Source organism: Ananas comosus, linkage group 5 (assembly GCF_001540865.1).
Source record: "Ananas comosus cultivar F153 linkage group 5, ASM154086v1, whole genome shotgun sequence".
Lineage (NCBI taxonomy): Eukaryota > Viridiplantae > Streptophyta > Magnoliopsida > Poales > Bromeliaceae > Ananas > Ananas comosus.
The window spans coordinates 4,511,004-4,529,464 of NC_033625.1; the positions used below are offsets into that span (position 1 = coordinate 4,511,004).

The 18,461-nt window shown below is 32.9% G+C and overlaps 2 protein-coding genes across 6 annotated transcripts; both read right to left on the reverse strand.

The window, feature by feature from the left end:
* Positions 2,969-5,747, reverse strand: LOC109711026 (60S ribosomal protein L7a-1-like). The gene is made up of 7 exons (XM_020233901.1): positions 5,665-5,747; positions 5,390-5,437; positions 5,077-5,278; positions 3,974-4,143; positions 3,663-3,791; positions 3,478-3,570; positions 2,969-3,366 (listed from the first exon to the last, which is right to left on the reverse strand). Exons 1-7 carry the CDS (start codon positions 5,665-5,667, stop codon positions 3,235-3,237), a joined length of 777 nt encoding a protein of 258 aa, XP_020089490.1. The 5' UTR covers positions 5,668-5,747; the 3' UTR covers positions 2,969-3,234.
* Positions 8,522-17,954, reverse strand: LOC109710955 (uridine kinase-like protein 4). Of its 5 annotated transcripts, none has more exons than XM_020233780.1 (16): positions 17,758-17,954; positions 16,327-16,493; positions 16,095-16,186; positions 15,175-15,244; positions 14,701-14,816; positions 14,033-14,129; positions 13,605-13,684; positions 12,415-12,609; positions 12,178-12,261; positions 12,039-12,099; positions 10,836-10,896; positions 10,463-10,556; positions 10,317-10,389; positions 9,512-9,594; positions 9,152-9,373; positions 8,522-8,831 (listed from the first exon to the last, which is right to left on the reverse strand). In XM_020233780.1, the coding sequence occupies exons 1-15, from the start codon at positions 17,910-17,912 to the stop codon at positions 9,224-9,226; spliced, it is 1,578 nt and encodes a 525-aa protein (XP_020089369.1). In that variant the 5' UTR covers positions 17,913-17,954; the 3' UTR covers positions 8,522-8,831; positions 9,152-9,223. The 5 variants fall into 5 exon arrangements, with proteins under 5 accessions (XP_020089369.1, XP_020089373.1, XP_020089371.1 ...); XM_020233784.1 differs by having other exon boundaries at positions 16,095-16,230; positions 17,742-17,896; XM_020233782.1 differs by lacking the exon at positions 8,522-8,831 and having other exon boundaries at positions 9,319-9,373; positions 10,471-10,556.

Sequence of the window (18,461 nt, forward strand, 5' to 3'; positions counted from 1 at the left end):
ATTGAAAATGTCCGATAGTAAAATCAAAATTTTAAAATGATGGGTGGCCAATGCAAAATAGGGCATAAATCAGATAAGGTATGTATGATTTTATCTTCTAAATATAATGAAACTTTCACTCACTTTTTATTTAGTAATAATATTGTATTAAAAATGATATTTATAAACTTGTAAACAGTTGTAAATCTTATGACTCATTCATTCAAAAACTAATTTTCTCTCACTAGTCTTAAATTCATGGAGTTACAAATCAATTCAATTCACCTCGATTTAGCACGAAACAAAATATAACTAATGATTGATAAATTTTGCAAAAAAAAAAAACTTTATTTTTTTAGGTACAAAATTGAGTATCATGGATGGTAGTGAGTGTCCATAAAAGGTGTTCAAATCAAGTTTTTTAGAGTCTATTTGGATGCATGAAGATTTTAATTAATAATTTTTTTTTCTATTTACCAATAATGTGCATGATCAATGTTTAAAAAGATATAAAATATTGGGCCTCGAAATCATTCTATGATAAATCACCTCCTGGTGTGGCTTTTAAACCTTTTTAATGAGCTAAGATCAATAATAAAAATGAAGTACTCGTAATAAATAATTTATAACTAGGTAATTTATTCGGACAATTAAACGAATCATTTAAACATTCATCATTTAGATGTTATTTCAAATTGTACGGAGAATTAATGCATTAGATACGGTTAAAAAAAATACAATAAGAAAATTTCCACCTGCTATCCTAAAGAACTCAATAAAAATAAATTAAAATACAAACAATTATCTCACTTAAAAGTGGAATTTTAATGCTCCTTCTAAAAATTTTACAGTGAAAAGATACTTTGGGGGTGATTCCAAGGAATTTCAGGAAAAATAAAATAATAATAAGACGAGAAGATAGAAAGAAACTTCAAAGTTGAGCTCTCCCATAACACTTCACTAAGGCTGCGTTTGGTTCGGGTATAAGTAAGAACTGCTAGTTCTAGGGATAGGTACAAGTTCAGGTATAAGCAGGAACTAGACCAATTTTGCGTTTGGATGAAAATTGGGTTGTTCCTGGGAATAGGGTAAATAGTGTTTGGATGATTAGATTGGAACAAGAGGAATAAACGTTATAATTTAAAATTAAAATTATATTATGTAATTAATTAACATAAAAATATTACTTAAAAATAAATAAAAAATTAATTATTAATAATTAATTATAAATAATAATTAATAATAATAATTAATTATAAATAATAAATTATTAATAACGATTATCTAATTAATAATAATTATTATTATTATTAATTATTAATAAATAATAATAATTATTAATTATTCTTATTAATTAATTATAAATAATAAATTAATAATAATATTGATTATCTAATTATTAATAATAATTAATATTAATATTTATTAATAAATAATAATAATTATTATTATTTAATTATAAATAATAAATTAATAATAATATCCATTATCTAATTATTAAGAATAAGAATTATTAATTAATTATTAATAAATAATAATTATTATTAATTATTAATTATTAATTATAAATAATAAATTAATAATAATATCGATTATCTAATTATTAAGAATAAAAATTATTAATAATTATTAATAAATAATAATTATTATTAATTATAAATAATTAATTATAAATAATAAATTAATAATAATATCGATTATCTAATTATTAAGAATAAAAATTATTAATAATTAATAATAAATAATAATAATTATTAATTATTAATAATTAATTATAAATAATAAATTATTTAATTATTTAATTATTTAATTATTAAAATAATAAATAATAATTTAAATATATTAATTAGATTAATTAATAATTTACTGCCATTAAAATTAAATTTAGATTTTAATTAATTTTGTTCTCATCAAGGAACAAGCTTGTTTCAGTAAACAGGTGGAACAGCAGTTCCAGCCTTATTCCAGCTAGTTCCAGATTCCCGGGAACTACTGTTCCCGGGGGCAAAACATAGCGTTTGGGAACAAAGGGGGGAACAAGGGCTTATTCCCCCCCTTGTTCCCCAACCAAACGCTACCTAAAGAGTTTTTTTTATCTTTATTTAAAAATTATAATCTTTTTATGAATAAGTCATAAGATTGAGATAAAATTAATAGTGCACAGCGAATCGAAACTCTCCAACAGATCATTAGAGTGAGATAAAATTAATACGCGACAGTAAATTACTGAATTGATATGAAACAAATATAGTGACAGCGAATCGAAACTTTTTAAGAAATTGTTGGACTAGATAAGATTAACACGCGACAGCGGACGAGGACATCCAAGGAGACATTTTATCAAAGAAATTGGGGATGTGGGGCCCGCAAATGATGGGTGGGGGCGCGAGACGCGTAAAACTGAATTTTAGAATTAATTTTATACAGCTAATTTTTTTTTATAAAAAAAATTAGTCTATATTTATAAATAGAAATGCAAACGAAACAGATCAGAGCTTAAACAGATCAGGTCGAGAGGGATCAAAATAAAATAATCAGAGCTTAAACAGATCAGGTCGAGAGGGATCAAAATAAAATAACAGTTTCTGTATATTTTGTTCTCACTCATCACCTGAATCAAAACAAATCGGAACAAAAGATCCACCAACCCAAATCTCTAATCCACCAATTCTTTCTTTCTTTTACTGTCCTTAATTTCTGCATTGGTGATTTAGCTCAAGCGAATCATAAGGATCGACATATTAACTGATCTAACAGAATAAAAATGTAGTATGAGAGAAATTCTTTTTAAAACCATATAAAATTGGTGCAATAATTATTATTCACATAAAAGAAAGACAAACGCACATTCAATCATATAAACTTACAAATGTTTTTTTTTAAAAAAAATTCATAACTGCGAGAATATACTTTTAAATACTCCTCACATATTAACCAAACGAAAGTGTCATAGCACACATTCTTAAGCGTCCCCTAAAAAGTCTCAAGATTTGGAACTGAGTGGCAACAGGAAAATATTCATTAAAAATAAAAAACACAATTCAAATATTCAATCATCTAAAGCCCAAATCCAAAGTGTATTACCTTAGAATTTTAAAAAGAGACTTGAAAAAAAAAAAATGGCATATTTGAGTTCCTCAAAGCAACAACAAAAACTCTTTTGTCCGATTCAGGCGACTACGATTACCACCACTGCTAAAGTTCCTGCCCCAAACTAAGTAGAAAACATGAAAACCAAAATTTGAAGAGAAAAATCTAGCTCATCCTCTGAGCAGCTTCCTTCGCGAGAAGCTTTTCGCGAGCCTTTGTTTTTGCTTGTGATTTCGATCCCATAATACCGCCGCCCCACTTCTTCCTGATCTCGTCAAACTTGTCGTTGAAGTTCGCCTAAAAAAGGAAGATCATCATTAGTAAATAAAGTATAAATGTATATACAATTGCTAAAATGCAAACTGAAAAAGAAAAAAAAAAAAAAAAAAAACGTTTTAACATTCCCACCTTAATAGCCTCAAGGATCTTGCTGAATTCGAGCTTATCTTCATTCTTGACTGTGGTCAAACAGAGGACAGCTGCGTTCTTCTTGTGAACAATCTGCATGTCATTTATAAGAGAGTATAAATATTAGGACGCATAAATTGATCTTAGAAATAGAATAGAACCTCAATCAAATTAAGAGACCATACCGCTCCAAGCCGCGCTTTTCCCTTGACGATGCAGTAAGGGATCTCCATTTTCCTACACAACGCAGGAAGCCAAACAACAAGTTCGATCGGGTCGACGTCATGGGCTATGACTACCAACTGTGCCTTTTTCTGCAGAAAATACACAGAAATATGCAATAGCTCAATTATATTTTCCATGCAAAAGTTCAGTTTCTCGAAAATAATTTGAGGATAAGATGCTTGAAATATAGCAGCGATTGCTAGAAAGAACCGTCAGCATAAAAAAAACGCTATGCAGTAAATGATAGAAGCAGATAGAAGACCCAATATACCTGCTCGATGAGGTAGGTAACGTGGTTGAGGCCATATTTCACCACAATGGGCTTTTTAGATTCGACAGTCTTTCCTTCAGCCTCAGCCTTAGCTCTATTCAGAAGCCGCTCCTTCTTAGCAGCTCGGTCTTCAGGGCGGTACTTCAAAAGCATTTTGAATAGGTTGGTAGCTGCAGCCAAAATGTACCAAATAAACTATTATAGGAAATCTACAAACTTTTCATTTCAAAATGCATAAATTGATTGTAATCGTTCGATTTCAAGAAGGCTGGAAAGTCTAGTAACACTGGAAACAATAATTACCAGAAGCTGAAGTATTAATTAAAAAAACAACTGACAGATGAATAGATGGCTCAAAGAGAGAGATTAAAGCCGACCTTTTTTTACATATTTATTTGAAAAGAGTATCGCTTAATCATATCATTTTGCCCCCAGTGAATCAGGAATAACTAAGACGCAGGTACCCCAACAATAACACAATACCTCGCCCAGATAAAACAATACATCAAACGACTCAGAAGAGGATAAGCAGAATACATTGGTTTTCATACCGTGACTGACCACGCAATAATCCATCATTACAAGCACAAGATACAAGTGGTCAAATATTAACAGCACAGGAGAGGTTCAGCAATTCATTGAATAAGATATGGTCAAAACAAGATAAAGGGTTATAGGGTCCTTTCAATCTCATTTCTATGCAATTGAGTCGACAACCGGGACAGAGAAGTGAGAACAAGGGTAAATAACCAAATATATGAATCATACCAAACTGATTCATCAATCATTCATTCCTGAGCAACTAAAACACTGATTAGACTTTTGCATAGGATTCATCAAATCATGACAATCTTAAGATTTTGATGAATTCTTTTTCATGCACTCTTCATGAAAGAGCTTCTATGTATAGATTGCATTGGTTTCGTGCATTAACAACTTAAACATTTAAAAAGGTTCATCAGCAAATAATTCCTTAAACAAACTCGACAACAATACACATGTGAATACTACTAACAATTCAATAAAGATGAGGCAATTGCATTAACAAAATCTCTATCTCTAAAACAAAAAAAAAAAAAAGAAGAAGAACATTAGTAGTTTACCGAGGTTCTTATCAAGGGTCCTGGTGAACTGGTTCAACGCCGGGGGCACCTTCAACCTCTGCTTGAGGATCCTCCTCTGCCGCTGGATCCGCACCACCTTCGGCCACTTCACGAAGCGGGTGAGGTCCCTCTTCGGCGGCAGGGCCCCGCCGATCCCGAACTGCTTCGGCCTCTTCTCGAACAACGGATTCACGACCTTCTCCTGTGGAATTCGCATCAACACCACAAAATGTATCATCATCTAGGGCGAAAAAACAGAAAAAAAAAAAACACCAATAAATTCTTAAAATAAGGCGATAATGTAGATCAATACCGTCTTCTTCTTCGCCGCGACCGGGGCCTTCCCACCTCTCTTCGGGGCCTGTTAGATTCAAACACATAGTAACCCATCAAACCCTAAAATACCAAAAATTGTCAAAAATTAAACGGAAATGGATGTTTTATTTAAGAAATTTACAAAAATCAACGATTTTAAGCGAGAAACTGGGACGAAGAACAACAAGATCGATTAGTTTTACACAAAAAGCGACGGAAAAATCCGATTTTGAGAACACAAGAGGGGTTTAGGGATCGGAGGAGGGATCGTACCATGACGCCGCTTCGAGTAGAGCTAGGGTTTCAGGGTGCGAGAGATAGGAAGGAGAGGAGAGGGTTTATAAAGGGCAAAACCGATCTCCTATGATCTCGACCGTCGGATATATTGATGAAAAAATGTTCGATTCATATTGATCGTCCGATTGAGATTTGTAAAGGTTTGGATTAAAGGAATGTACAGAGTCTCCTTTGGAAACGCTTAAAACTAGGACGAGTTAGTAATAAGTGGAAGTGGTCCACCATGTTGGCCGTGGACCGCCATATACTCTCCATTCTTTTCTTTTTTTTTTTTCTTTTCTGATTTTTTTTTTTTTAAGATGCAGTTAAATTTTGTGTTTAATTTCCAAATATACCCAAAATAACATGTCAATATCCATTTCAATTTTAATTATCAATGATATTTATGACCAACGCACCAGTTATAAGAAAATTTTTAAAATATATATTTATTTTGTTTTTTGAGTTTTAGTGAATAGATGCAACTTTTAGTAAGTAGATGCGACTCAAATTAGAAATTGTGACTCTTGTTGGTGAATGAATGTGAAAAAAAAGGTGACTTGTAGTGAAAGAATAAGATACAAAAAGGCGCAAATTTATAGTGTATCCTCTCGTGAATGTATGTCCATTGAAATTAATTTTTATATTTATTGAACTTGTCTTATGTAACTGGTCGATAGTTATGATCAAATAAAAGTCATTTTATAAAACATCCGTTCATAAATTATCACTTCGTAAAACACTCGTTCGTTGAATATATAAGTCCATAACGTTGATGCTGAAGGACAGTTGAAATTTTCAAATTTCTATTAATAATAATTTTTTATTTATTTTTAACAACTTAATCGAGTAAGTGCTAAAGACTCGACTTCGTGTGTGCAAACATAGTTAAAATTTGTATGTTTCTTTATATTCTGAGAAACTATTCGGTGACCCAATGCACACCGAACTATTCGAACGGTTGAGACGAATTAAGCTTTAAGAAGAATAGTATTGCTACACATCTTGAAGTTTTTTTCATCTTTCTAATTTATATACTTTTTCTACACAATTTCTCCAACACAGAGTTCTCAAAAGAAAAAAAAAAAAAAAAAAAAACATACTTTTTATTTTTCAATCGCCTAATTTTTTATTTTGTGTTTTGTTCTCGTGCTAAATATATATTCTTGAGAAAATTTAACCCAGTGTTTACTAGCATTAAGTACGTAAGGTGATTTTTCAGTGACTATTTAGTTTATATTAATTACTCTTCTTGAAGAGTATTTTACGAAGCTTTAAAATTCACTTCTATTTTATTTTCTTTTAATATGGAACTATAATGATAATAATAATAATAATAAGTTGGTCCGGGCCCAGATTCAGCTCATTCTGGTCTGACATTGGAAGTTGACCTTTCGGCCCAACAAAATGGGCCTTGAAAAGGCGCTTTTTCTCCAAGCCTGACCTAATGTACTATTTTATTGTTGGGCCGAATGGTTGATAAAATACAATGTAGAGATTGATAATCATTTTATCAATCTCTACATTGTAATTTAAATTTATTTTTATTTTTCTATCTTGTACTATTTTCTTTTTTTATAGATATTACCCGAGTATTATTTTTTCTCACCAATATCTATATTACCGTTAACAAATTTATTATATTAGATAAAATTGAACAACTTTGTTAAAAAGCACTAGTTAAATAGTAGAAAAAAATATAAAATAAATCTCCATACTAAACTCATTAAGGGCGTGTTTGGTTCGCTTCTTTTTCACCCTGGAATCGGAATCGGAATGGATAAATCCGTTTGTGGGTGTTTGGTACGCGGGAGTTCCATTCCGATTCCGATTCCCGAGTGGAATGGGAATCTCCCAATTATCTCTTTTTTCAATCCGGTTTAGGAGGCCGGATTGAAAGTTGAATTCGGACGGAATGGATATTTATTCGGATTAAATTTATTTTTTCAACTTTTTTAATTAAAATATGACTTAAAATTTTAAAATTAAATATATAATTTTAAATTTTAATTTTAACTTAAATTAAAAATTAAAATTTAATAAAGTATTTCGAATCTAACTTATGAATTTGAATTTAAATTAAATTTTAATTTATATAAAATATTATTCAAATTTTATTTCAAACTTAAATTAAATTTATGTATTCAAATTAAAATTTAAATTGTAATTTTAAATTTGAATGTGAATAAATCAAAATTTAGTTTCATATTTTAAATTATCCACTCAACTTCAAAGTTTAATTTTTTTAAAAAAATAGATTTAAAATTTTGGCATTATTTTAAAATTTTGATGTAAATTTTTAATATTTAATTTTTAATTTGAATTTAAATTAATATATTATAAAGATAATGTTAGTATATTAATTTAATTACATTTTTTATATCCACCTGAACCAAACACCGACAATGAGAATGATTTATTCCGATTCCGATTCAGGTGATGAACCAAACAAAATTAGGTAATGAGTCATTCCGATTTCGATTCTAGCTTATTTTGATTCCGATTCCGATTTCGATTCCGACTTCGAACCAAACGCGCCCTAAAAGTTTATATCAAATTATTTTTAATTATTTTTATATATTTTATTATTTTTTATGTCAAAATGAGTCGAATATATGCTCTGCAAATTTTCACCGGCATTTTTTAACAGCTTTTATATAAAATTATAGGTTTATGGCTTACAATGTAGGAATTGAAAAAAGAAAAAAAAGAAAAGAAAGAACAGTTGAATGGTGCATTTGAAAAATAAAAAATAATAGTACGACATAGGAAGTGAATTTTTTTTTTATATAAAGTACAATGTAGCATTGTGTAATTAAGCCTAAAAATTTTGAATGGACACAAAAAGCTTACCTTCGACAAGTAATGAAAACACTCCATCTGAGCCCAAATATTATTGTCCTCTTTAATTAGATAAGAATAATGTAACTGGAGTTGAATTCCAAACCCAGATACACTACTTATGACTCACAGATATATATATATATATATTCTTTTTCGTTTGTGACAATCTATAACAACAATGAATGATAAAACTGCATGGGCGTAGACAAAATTAAAAGGAGAGGAAAAAAAAACTCAAAAAATGATGAAGAATTGCCGCAGAAGAATATGGTACCCTCTCTCTTTCGTAATTCCCAATTAAGAAAATAGGAAAAATGCACCTGCAACCAAAAAAAAAAAAAAAAAAACAAAAAGCAAGAGTTGAGCTTGATTGCTTTCAGTTGTTTTTGCTGTTCAAATAGTCCCATATCAGAAGATGATAAGAGCGACAAAATCACGGGATTTATAAACTCAGGGAGACATGCGTAACCACCATGTGATTGGAGGCTAACATTTAAGTTATTACTACTAGTAAGCTAGTTCGGGCTCTTAGTGGATAATAATATATGCATATTATATGCGTGGTAATACTAACAACTTTTGTATTTTCTAAAGTTATAACATGGCCTAATATAGTACTGATACTGAACTAAAAGCTTACCGGATTTGGTATGTCGCTTTTTCTCACTCTCTTTTTTTTGGGGGGGTTCTTTTTAATGTTGATCGCCATCTTCTAATCATTATCTGTTCCAAAGTATCTGTCTCCAAACTCGCCCATGCCGGGAATGACGCGGTAATCATCATTTAGGCCAACCTCAATCTCCGATGTCACAATCTTGATTCTTGGGAATCTTTTACAAACTGCATGCACCCCTTGAGGAGCCTGATGATAAGAAGGAAATAACACCATTCATATCATAGGCTAAATTGGTAAGCAAAACATCCGTAAACGAGTAAAAGGGGAGCAAAAAACCAAAAAAAAAACACAAGGAAAATTTTCATGCTGGCACTCAAAACTTACAGATATGAGATTAAGAAATATAATGTTGCCTTCTTGTACACCCTTCTGTAAAAGCAATGATATAGCTTGAACAGCCGAATTGCCTACCACAGGAATTGGAGAAAAGAAAGAAAACAGTCGTCAGAGGAAGCTCTCATAGCTACTGTGAATTATCCAGCCTAGCACTTTCTAAGGTTGTGAAAAGTAATTCATTCTGAATTCATGACTAAATCTTTCAAGTTGTTCAATTTGATAGGTTTATAGTAAGCAATACACTAACCAAAAGAGGTCCCTATGAAGGCCGTGTTGTAAAGGAACCACAAAGAGTAGGAATGTAATGTTGAGAAGAAAGTGAATCTGAGCATTCAACTAGAAGAACAAAAGTTTAAACGAAGTAATAGCATTAAAATATGAAAGCATTGAGAAAACTGCTCAAAATAGAAGGTATAGAAGCAAATGGTGTGCTCAGATGAAATAATAGCAAGTGGAGCTTGTATGTAATCAACAGAACTTGGTGGGATAAACTGACACTGGAGCAGAAAAAATATTCTAGATGAATAATGGAAGCCATTTACAGTTCTTGAATCCGACTTCTTTGGAAAACAACATTGCCAACTCAAGAAACTTACATTAGAAAGACATTTACTAGTAACTACTGCAAATTATTGTAGCTTTTAATCTTCCATTAAGTTCAATATCAACATAAAGTAATAATTCAGAAGATGGGCAAGAAACTTCCATTAAGAAAATGGGCAAGAAAGGTACAACCATGTTAGCACAATCTAACCAAAAGATTCATGTAAACGTGTTGAAATAGTAAACCAACCTGTACCAAGTATAGGATCCAGCAGCAGAACATGTCTATCTGAGATGTCTTTTGGGAGATTTTGGTAAATTAGCTGTATAAAACTTGATTCATCAGGAAATCAACAGAAGCAAATGTATTGAATAATTGATTGACATAGTGCAAACCTGCTGACCATTATCTCCTTCCCTATGAATAAGAATCTTGCCAATCTTAATACCTTTACAACAAGCCCGCAGTGCATTCTCCATACTCTCACCACTGTTAACCATAGTTACTATATTATGTTATACTCAGTTTGATATATAAAGGTAGATTAAGGGGGGGTTGAAAGAGAGAGAGAGAGAGGGAATAATTATTTAATTTTTATACAAATGATGTATCATTTCAAAATTTTTCCCTCGGTCAATATGTCTCAAGGTGTAATTTGATTTCGACTGATAATCAACGGTGATGCGTGAAGTACAAAAAATTGAGAATATTCTCTACTGCTAGTAGAGAATATAAGAGGTCATGGCAAGCTGCAAATCAAATGATTACCTTCTGATCACCGAGATACCGCATAACCTCCTACAGAATTCCACCCCAGTATATACAGCTCCTGCACAGTGACCAAATATTAAGTATCAATGGCTCTACTACATAGAAAGAAGTACGAGCAAATTGGCGGTATCACACTTAGCAAGATATGCATAGTTAAAAGGAAAAGAAGTGATTCCATGAGAACTTGATGGTAAAAGAGCATCAGAACAACATGCTTCTAGCAGTAGATCTCTTTATGAAAGTTAAAAAAGACACATTATGGAGAACAATCACACACTCTCTCTCTCTCTCTCACACACACACGCACACATCATGGAGATCATGGAGATTCATATTTGGTTAATTGTGATCCAATTGTGTGAATACGCATAAGGTGTAATGTCTGGTTGCTCAGGTATCATCCCCTCTCTCTACTATATATATATATAAAGAATTTTCTATCATGATGTAACCTGATTTGAATATTTCTACACTAATTAAACTTGCAAACTGCTCACATTGACCACTAAAATTGTTGAATTTGAGCTCCTTCGATCACTAGGTAAATAATATCGAAAATTGTGAAATTGGTTTTCTAGATACTTCAAATACTCTAATCAAGATTAATGAAGCCGATCGACGATTCTGAAGTCACATCATTAAAAACAACATAGAGCATGGAGATCTCCATGCTGCTAAAAGCACCTTAGCTAAACTCCTATTTATGTACTAGTGTAGAGACTAGAGAGAGAGAGAGAGAGAGAGAGAGAGCACTTTTTCTCCCACAAAAGAAAAGGAGTATTGAGAATCTGAATCATAGATAACCAATTTGCTTTAACCCAGTAACAACCACAAAGGTACACATTTTCTGGGAGGTCTTCTTAGTCAATTACAACTCAGATAAATCATAGTAAATTCCTAATTTCTCTATGGTGTCGAGTGCTCACTTGAAAAGGTCTATAGTAAGGGGTAAACCAAATAGCAGTAAATAGAGAAGCGGTCTTATAGAAGGTCAGAAAGTCTTTCCCTTTCTTTCTGTGTATGTCGTTTTATTTTGGAAAAGAGGGTGAATCCCACTTTGTGCTTGCAAAATAGAAGACGAAAGGATCTAGACGGTCTAATTTGTAATCTTTACTGCTAGTAATTTACAAAGGATTAAGTGACACAAAAGCAAAATACATAAACATTCACATAATCACATGAAAATCAAGATCTACTTACCAGTAGGAGTTATCACCTGCTTTTCTTTGAATGGAAGATGACCAAGACCATGCTCAACAACCTATTAAATTAAAAATATTTTAACATCAGAAATATCAACCCATGAAGAACTTAAAACTAAACGAATTCTCATACTAACCAAACGAATTAGTCTATCAGCATAAAAGATGAAATCATGCTTTGTAGTTTCGGCATCACGTATTAGCGTATGCATGCCACGTATCTGTAGAAGTATCGGGATTTGCTTGATGTCAGAAGAAAACATAGATATAGCTATGAATGCACGAAGAACAATAGCCACGAGTTGCAGCATTTTCTTGAAAACAAAACAAATATGAAGGCTAAATGGTAGATGACATTCAAGTTTAAAAATCACCTGAAAGGTTGATTGAATGACATAGAGATTTGGATATATTTTACAAAGATCATGCTGACCAAGCTTAGTGCGAATATGTTGCACGATCAAGTCAATTGCCACGTGATTGTCTCCACCTCGGGGAATGATAATATCAGCATACTTCTTCGTCGGGAGTATGAAGTCGTCAAAAGCAGGTTTCACAAATTTTGAGTACTGCAAACAAAAAATAGAAAAAAATTATATTAGCAACAACAGGAAGAGAGAACTACATAAAATTACAAGCCACTTCAATCATTGACAGAAATAGGAGCTCCATGGTTGGTTGAAACATGAAAATTCTTCTGCAATTCTTTGTTCAGCTCTTTAAAGTTTGGATGGTGATCGGTAATTGCCCTAGGTCTCCAGGTGTCTGGCAAAGTTTCCTTAAAATTTCATATTCTGTTCGTTGTCATCCATGCATATGTTCACATGTCACTCCGAAGCACTCAATAGCATCAGATTTTAGCATACACCAGGGTTGAAGAGTTAAATTGCAATGCCAGTCCCTGAACTTTTAGTCAAGTTACACTGTGGTCCTCGAACTTTTAAGGTGGACACTTGACACACGGGACTTTTTGGAAGTGCTTCATTTTACTCCTTATTGTACCTACAGTTAGAGAAAAGTTATTGCCTGCATCCGGGTCATCAGAAGTTCAGAACATCTGCACACCATGAGCCCATTGGCTGCTCATCAATCTAGTACTTTCAATCTGGCCATCCAATTTCGAAGAAGAGAGAAAGAAAAGAGGGTGGTAGGCACTGAAATAGGAGATGGTATCAAGAGTCAATGGGAAGCATGATACATGAACTAATGGAAGCACTGTCGGGGGCAATAGTTTGTCCTCTAAAAATAGATGAGGATAAGGACTGAAATGAAACACTTTCAAAGTTTTTGGTATGGAATGTCCAACTTAAAGTTTGATGACCAACATGAAACCTGCCTAAAAGTTTGGGAATTGATACTGCAGTTTACCCAACTAGAAAAGGCACAACTGGATATATGTTGTGTAACAGCTGAAATGTCTACTTATTTGATTTTGATAGTCCACAATCCCTAATCTGTCAATTATGATGAATTGGCCTACTAGAAGCTATAAACTATTAAGCATCACCCTAAAAAGAAAAAAAAATGTGATAATTATAAGCAAAAGATATGATCGATATATAACCTGATCGAGTACTGTTCTGACATCTCTGCCCTTTTCAACAGTATCACGGCAAATCCTCCTTGCTAGACGTATATCAGCATCTGCTCAGGTTGAGAAGTAGTTATTTTCTTAGAAATGCAATAGTAAATCAGTTACAGAAGATTATGCAGATTTCATGTATTTTCACAAAAGTCAAATTTTACATTTACGTGTACATGATATTCTTTTTTTCTGGTGTCTATAACAACCTAATCTTTAACAGAAGATTAACGCAATAGTAAATCAGTATCAGACAATTATGTATGTTCGATGTATTCCAAGAAGTCAAACTTCATATTTATGTGCATATTTATGTGTTATTTATTTTCTGATGTCTATAAGAACATAAATAGAAGGAAAAACAAGCTTACATATATATATATTCATACAAGAGAGGAAAGAAATATGACCTGTGTCAACAAAGATCTTCATGTTCATTAGCTCCCGAACATGTGAATCATGAAATACTAAAATCCCTTCCAAAATAATTACATCTGAAGGGTTAACCTGACAAAGATTGGTGAGGCTTTGGAGTCAACCCTTTCCAGAAAACAAACAATAAAAAAAAAAGACTGAAAATACATCGAATCATCTCGAGTACACAGAAAAGATAGTTAAGTTTGCAGCCTTTAGAGTTGCGTAGGACGTGAATGCAAAGGCAGATTGTAACCATTTAATAGCAATACAGATTATCAGTTTAGCTAGGTAATTTTTTTTTTAATTAACAATCATTTTCATGCAGAATTAAAATGACAGTGAATGGCAAGAAATATGACTGTGAGTGCATTCAGAGGATATCTTTTCATAGCATGATCAAGTCTTGTAGAAAAGATTATTAGAGTGCTTGGGCTTTGTAAGGATTTACTTACATTTGTCGCAAGTACAAAGAGCAATTTGCTGTAAAATTTATGTTTTACACAAAAGAATTCCACCAAGTATTCCAGGAATGATGGGCTTGCAACGAAAATTCATATGTGAGAGCAAAATGAAATACTAGCAACACAGGGAAGTACTCTATTGCAATCAGCACGATGTTGTGTAAATGAAAATGGACAAACTATCAGAAAGTGCGGTATACCTTTCGGGCCGGCGATACATTCCTATGAGTTTTGAGATCATAATTAGGGATATCAGCAGGCCTTCCGTGCTTCAAATTCTCCATACAAGAAAGTAACTTTTCAGTATCAAAAGCGTCTGCAATGAAAAATAGGTTCAATATAAGGAAAAGCAGGCTTTCTCATATAAGTTCATTTGAAAATATAATACTAACTACCGGTGAAGTAGCTAAAATGCAAAACAATACAATCAGGTAACATTTGTCGCCATGCATGCATGTAGATAGGTAGGCGATAATGTGCACAAAATGTTTCTCGACAACGTGGTAACTCCACAGTATTTCACTACAGAGAAATCGGCTGATATTAGAAAATATAGAAAAACACTCGTGCAAGTGGAAATATGGCTATTAGTGTGGTGAGCAATCTTGATCTAATATTGCTGATTTTCCTAAGAAAGCACCCTAAATAAAACTTAAAAGGAAGATAAGATGTACCAGGATGGTCAAAATTGTATTCATGAACTCGACTTGATTCCTCTTCTGATAAACTATGGTAAAAAGATTCCTGCAACAGCATATTTGAATAGGTCAATGTACCATATAATGAACAATAATTCAGTTAATGGAATGATGTTGAGAACTGTTGCAAGAATAAAATAGTAACTCACATAATTAGAATGAAAATTCAGATTACTTTCCATGCTCAAATAGGCCTTACTATTATGCCATTTACACTTAATAATTGCCTCAAAAATAAATTAATCAATCACACAGGGAGCTTCTTTCATCTCTACAGGATACAATCAGCCCCAGGACAACTGTCTAGAGTTCAGTATCTGGTCAACCAAGTGGTTCGCCAGTTAATCAACCAACATAGCTGATGACCGGTCAATAATCAACTGTTCCAAGCAAGATCATGGTTTAGACAATTTCAAGCTTACTTGACAAGAAAACTTCCTGTATGGTTCTTTATGCTTAAAGTTCGAGGTGGTTTCAGGCTATAATTCTTTGCAGTGTGCTTTTAAACATCAGAAAAAAGGATATTCTCGATTAATAGAAGCTTATTTTCCCTCCTAAGAAGGCTTTCTTACTTAAAAGAGAACATCTTCCCTTAGTCAATGAAAGCTAATTTCCTTCCAAAGAAGGCTCTCTTTCCTTAGATCAATTAAAAAAAAGTATGATGAATAGTTTAGTTTCGACTTTCCAGTCTCTGGCCATAAGTTGACCAACAAAATGCAGCCACAAGAGTAAATTATAAAATAAATAGGCTTAACTAGAAACTTAGTGCACGATCGTTAGTTTGTAACAAAAAGAGGATTCAGAAATAGTTTAGCGTTATAAATGATTTGCCTCTGTTAGATTGAAACAAACTGAAATACATTGAAGTAACATACAAGATGGCAGATTTGCACTACCTGATTTACAAGGACAACACGTTGATCATGTAGCTGCTCAATAATCATCTCACATACGGTGCTCTTTCCTGAAGCTGCACCACCACCAACACCTAAAAATGGGGGGTGGGAGAGGTGGGGGAATAATTCTAGTCCACTTGAATATTCCATTCAAAACTTCCACTTAATAAATATTCTGATACTTGTAAATAATCACACAAATAGCAAAAAGCAAATCACTAAGATTACCGACCAATAACAAAGGGTTCTCTGTGTCCATACTCCTTTGGTGAGGTTGTTGGTTTTTTCTCCTGTTGAGAACTTTTTAGCTGCGACTCATCCAGATGAAGTCCTGAGAAATGAACTCCAGCAGGGCTCTCCAGAAAACCATTCACGGAGTTTGAGCCCATTAGAAGGGAGCTTATGTGGGGGAATAACACATGCAAAACAGAATTGGTTCTTAAGATGAGAAGAATCTTCCAAATTATTAATATTTCATAAGCTTCAGTCCAAATATATAATTCCTCAATAAACTAATGAGATAGCATCAACAGGTTATCTGATATGCCATAACCAATCAAACTGCTAAAAAGCTAAAAAACGATACCCAGCAAGTCTTCACCGTTTATTTCCATTTATAGTTTAATCTTCAAGGTAAAGGCCCAAGGAAATACGGCCAAAGTAGAAATTCTGCTGGTAAGCCTCTAATTCTCCAAACGACCAGATATATTACATTCGTTTACAATAACAAGTTGAATCCTGTGCTGAAGCAAACATCATTATGCATATCTAAGAGCTTATTTACTCTTCTAAGCCTAACAACGAAAACAAATGGTTAAAAGAACAAGATGTTAGGAAAGAGTAGATTAATTTGGGGTGGTGCTATTGTGCTTTTGGAACCATGGAGACCTTCATGGTTCTGCTTCACTTTCAATAACATGGCATCTGAATCAACAGTCACCACTGTTAAACATGGCCTAAGGTATTTGAACTACCCAAAAACCAAATTTCATGATTTTGGATAAAAATTTTCTACCACATCAATTGACTACAAAACGAATGTCAAAACTAAACAGCTTTCTTAAACTGGAGAATAAGATTGTTCAATTCGGGGTTGGGGTTATTGATCTAAATCTGGACAGTGAAGAGAATATTCCCAGAAAAAATAGACTGATTAAATGAACAAACACCATGTCGGTCATCAAACTGTCAACTTTAACATCTTTCGTTCATCAGGTAAATATACCAGATCACCTTTAACAATGTCAATCGACAATTGTGATGCCCTATCATCAAAAAATAAAGTGGAAACACAAAAGGCAATGGCCTTCGTTTTGTGGTGCCTCCGTGCTACTAGTGGGATTAATCTTGCAAACATAGTCACATCCCGATAGTATAAATCGATAATTTAACAAGCAAATGCACCTCGATTTGATTCCCAACCACAAATCACTTCGCTAAACCCGAATAACCCTTCCACAATCTAATTAACGGAATCAAATAAAAAGGACAGATCTCTTGAAAAAAGAAAAAAAAAAAAAAGAGAAAAGATTTGGAGGCAATGCGAGGATCTAAACAACAACAGAATCCGATCAGAATTCCGATCGCGACATTATGGAACCAATCGTACTCAACGAGTTCCCAGATCCAGCTAGAATCTGAACGTACAAGGGTGTGGAGATACCGGTACCGATCGACTCCTCCGCCTCCGGCGATCTCCGTGGCGCTGCGTCTCCGATCGGCGACAATGTCGACGGGGATCGAATCCGAAGAGATTGGGGAATAATGGGGAAAGAGAGAGAGAGAGAGAGTGTGTGTGGGGTTCGAACACCTTTGCATGCGCTCGAATAGCGGGGCGAGGGGGACGGAGGAGGAGGAAACTAGGACGAGAATGTAATTTAAAAAACAAAATAAAAAATAAAAAAAATAAAAGGAAAGAAGAAAATGTATGGAGACCCCTCAACTATATTTCGGTTTGCAACAGGTTTTTTCTTTGGGTAAACTTCAAATATCACCCCTGTGGTTTCTCACTTTTTCACTTTAATACTATGTGGTTTAAAGTATACCAAGTTAGTACACTGTGGTTTTATTTTTCTCTTTTCATCAGCTCATCCGTTAATATTTTATTAAACTATATATAAAAATTTCAGATATCCTATCTAGGTTTATGAATATTTACTTTAATACCCTTTAGTTTTAACTTTGTCCCTGAATTAACGAAAAAAAATTAGTGAAATGGATAATAAAAAAAGAAGGATGAAATCACAGGGTACTAAATTAATATACTTTAAACCACAGGATACTAAAGTGAGAAAATTAAAAATCACAAAAATAGTATTTGAATTTTTTTTTTTGTTGTGCAATATATATATGTACCTCTTACACCTC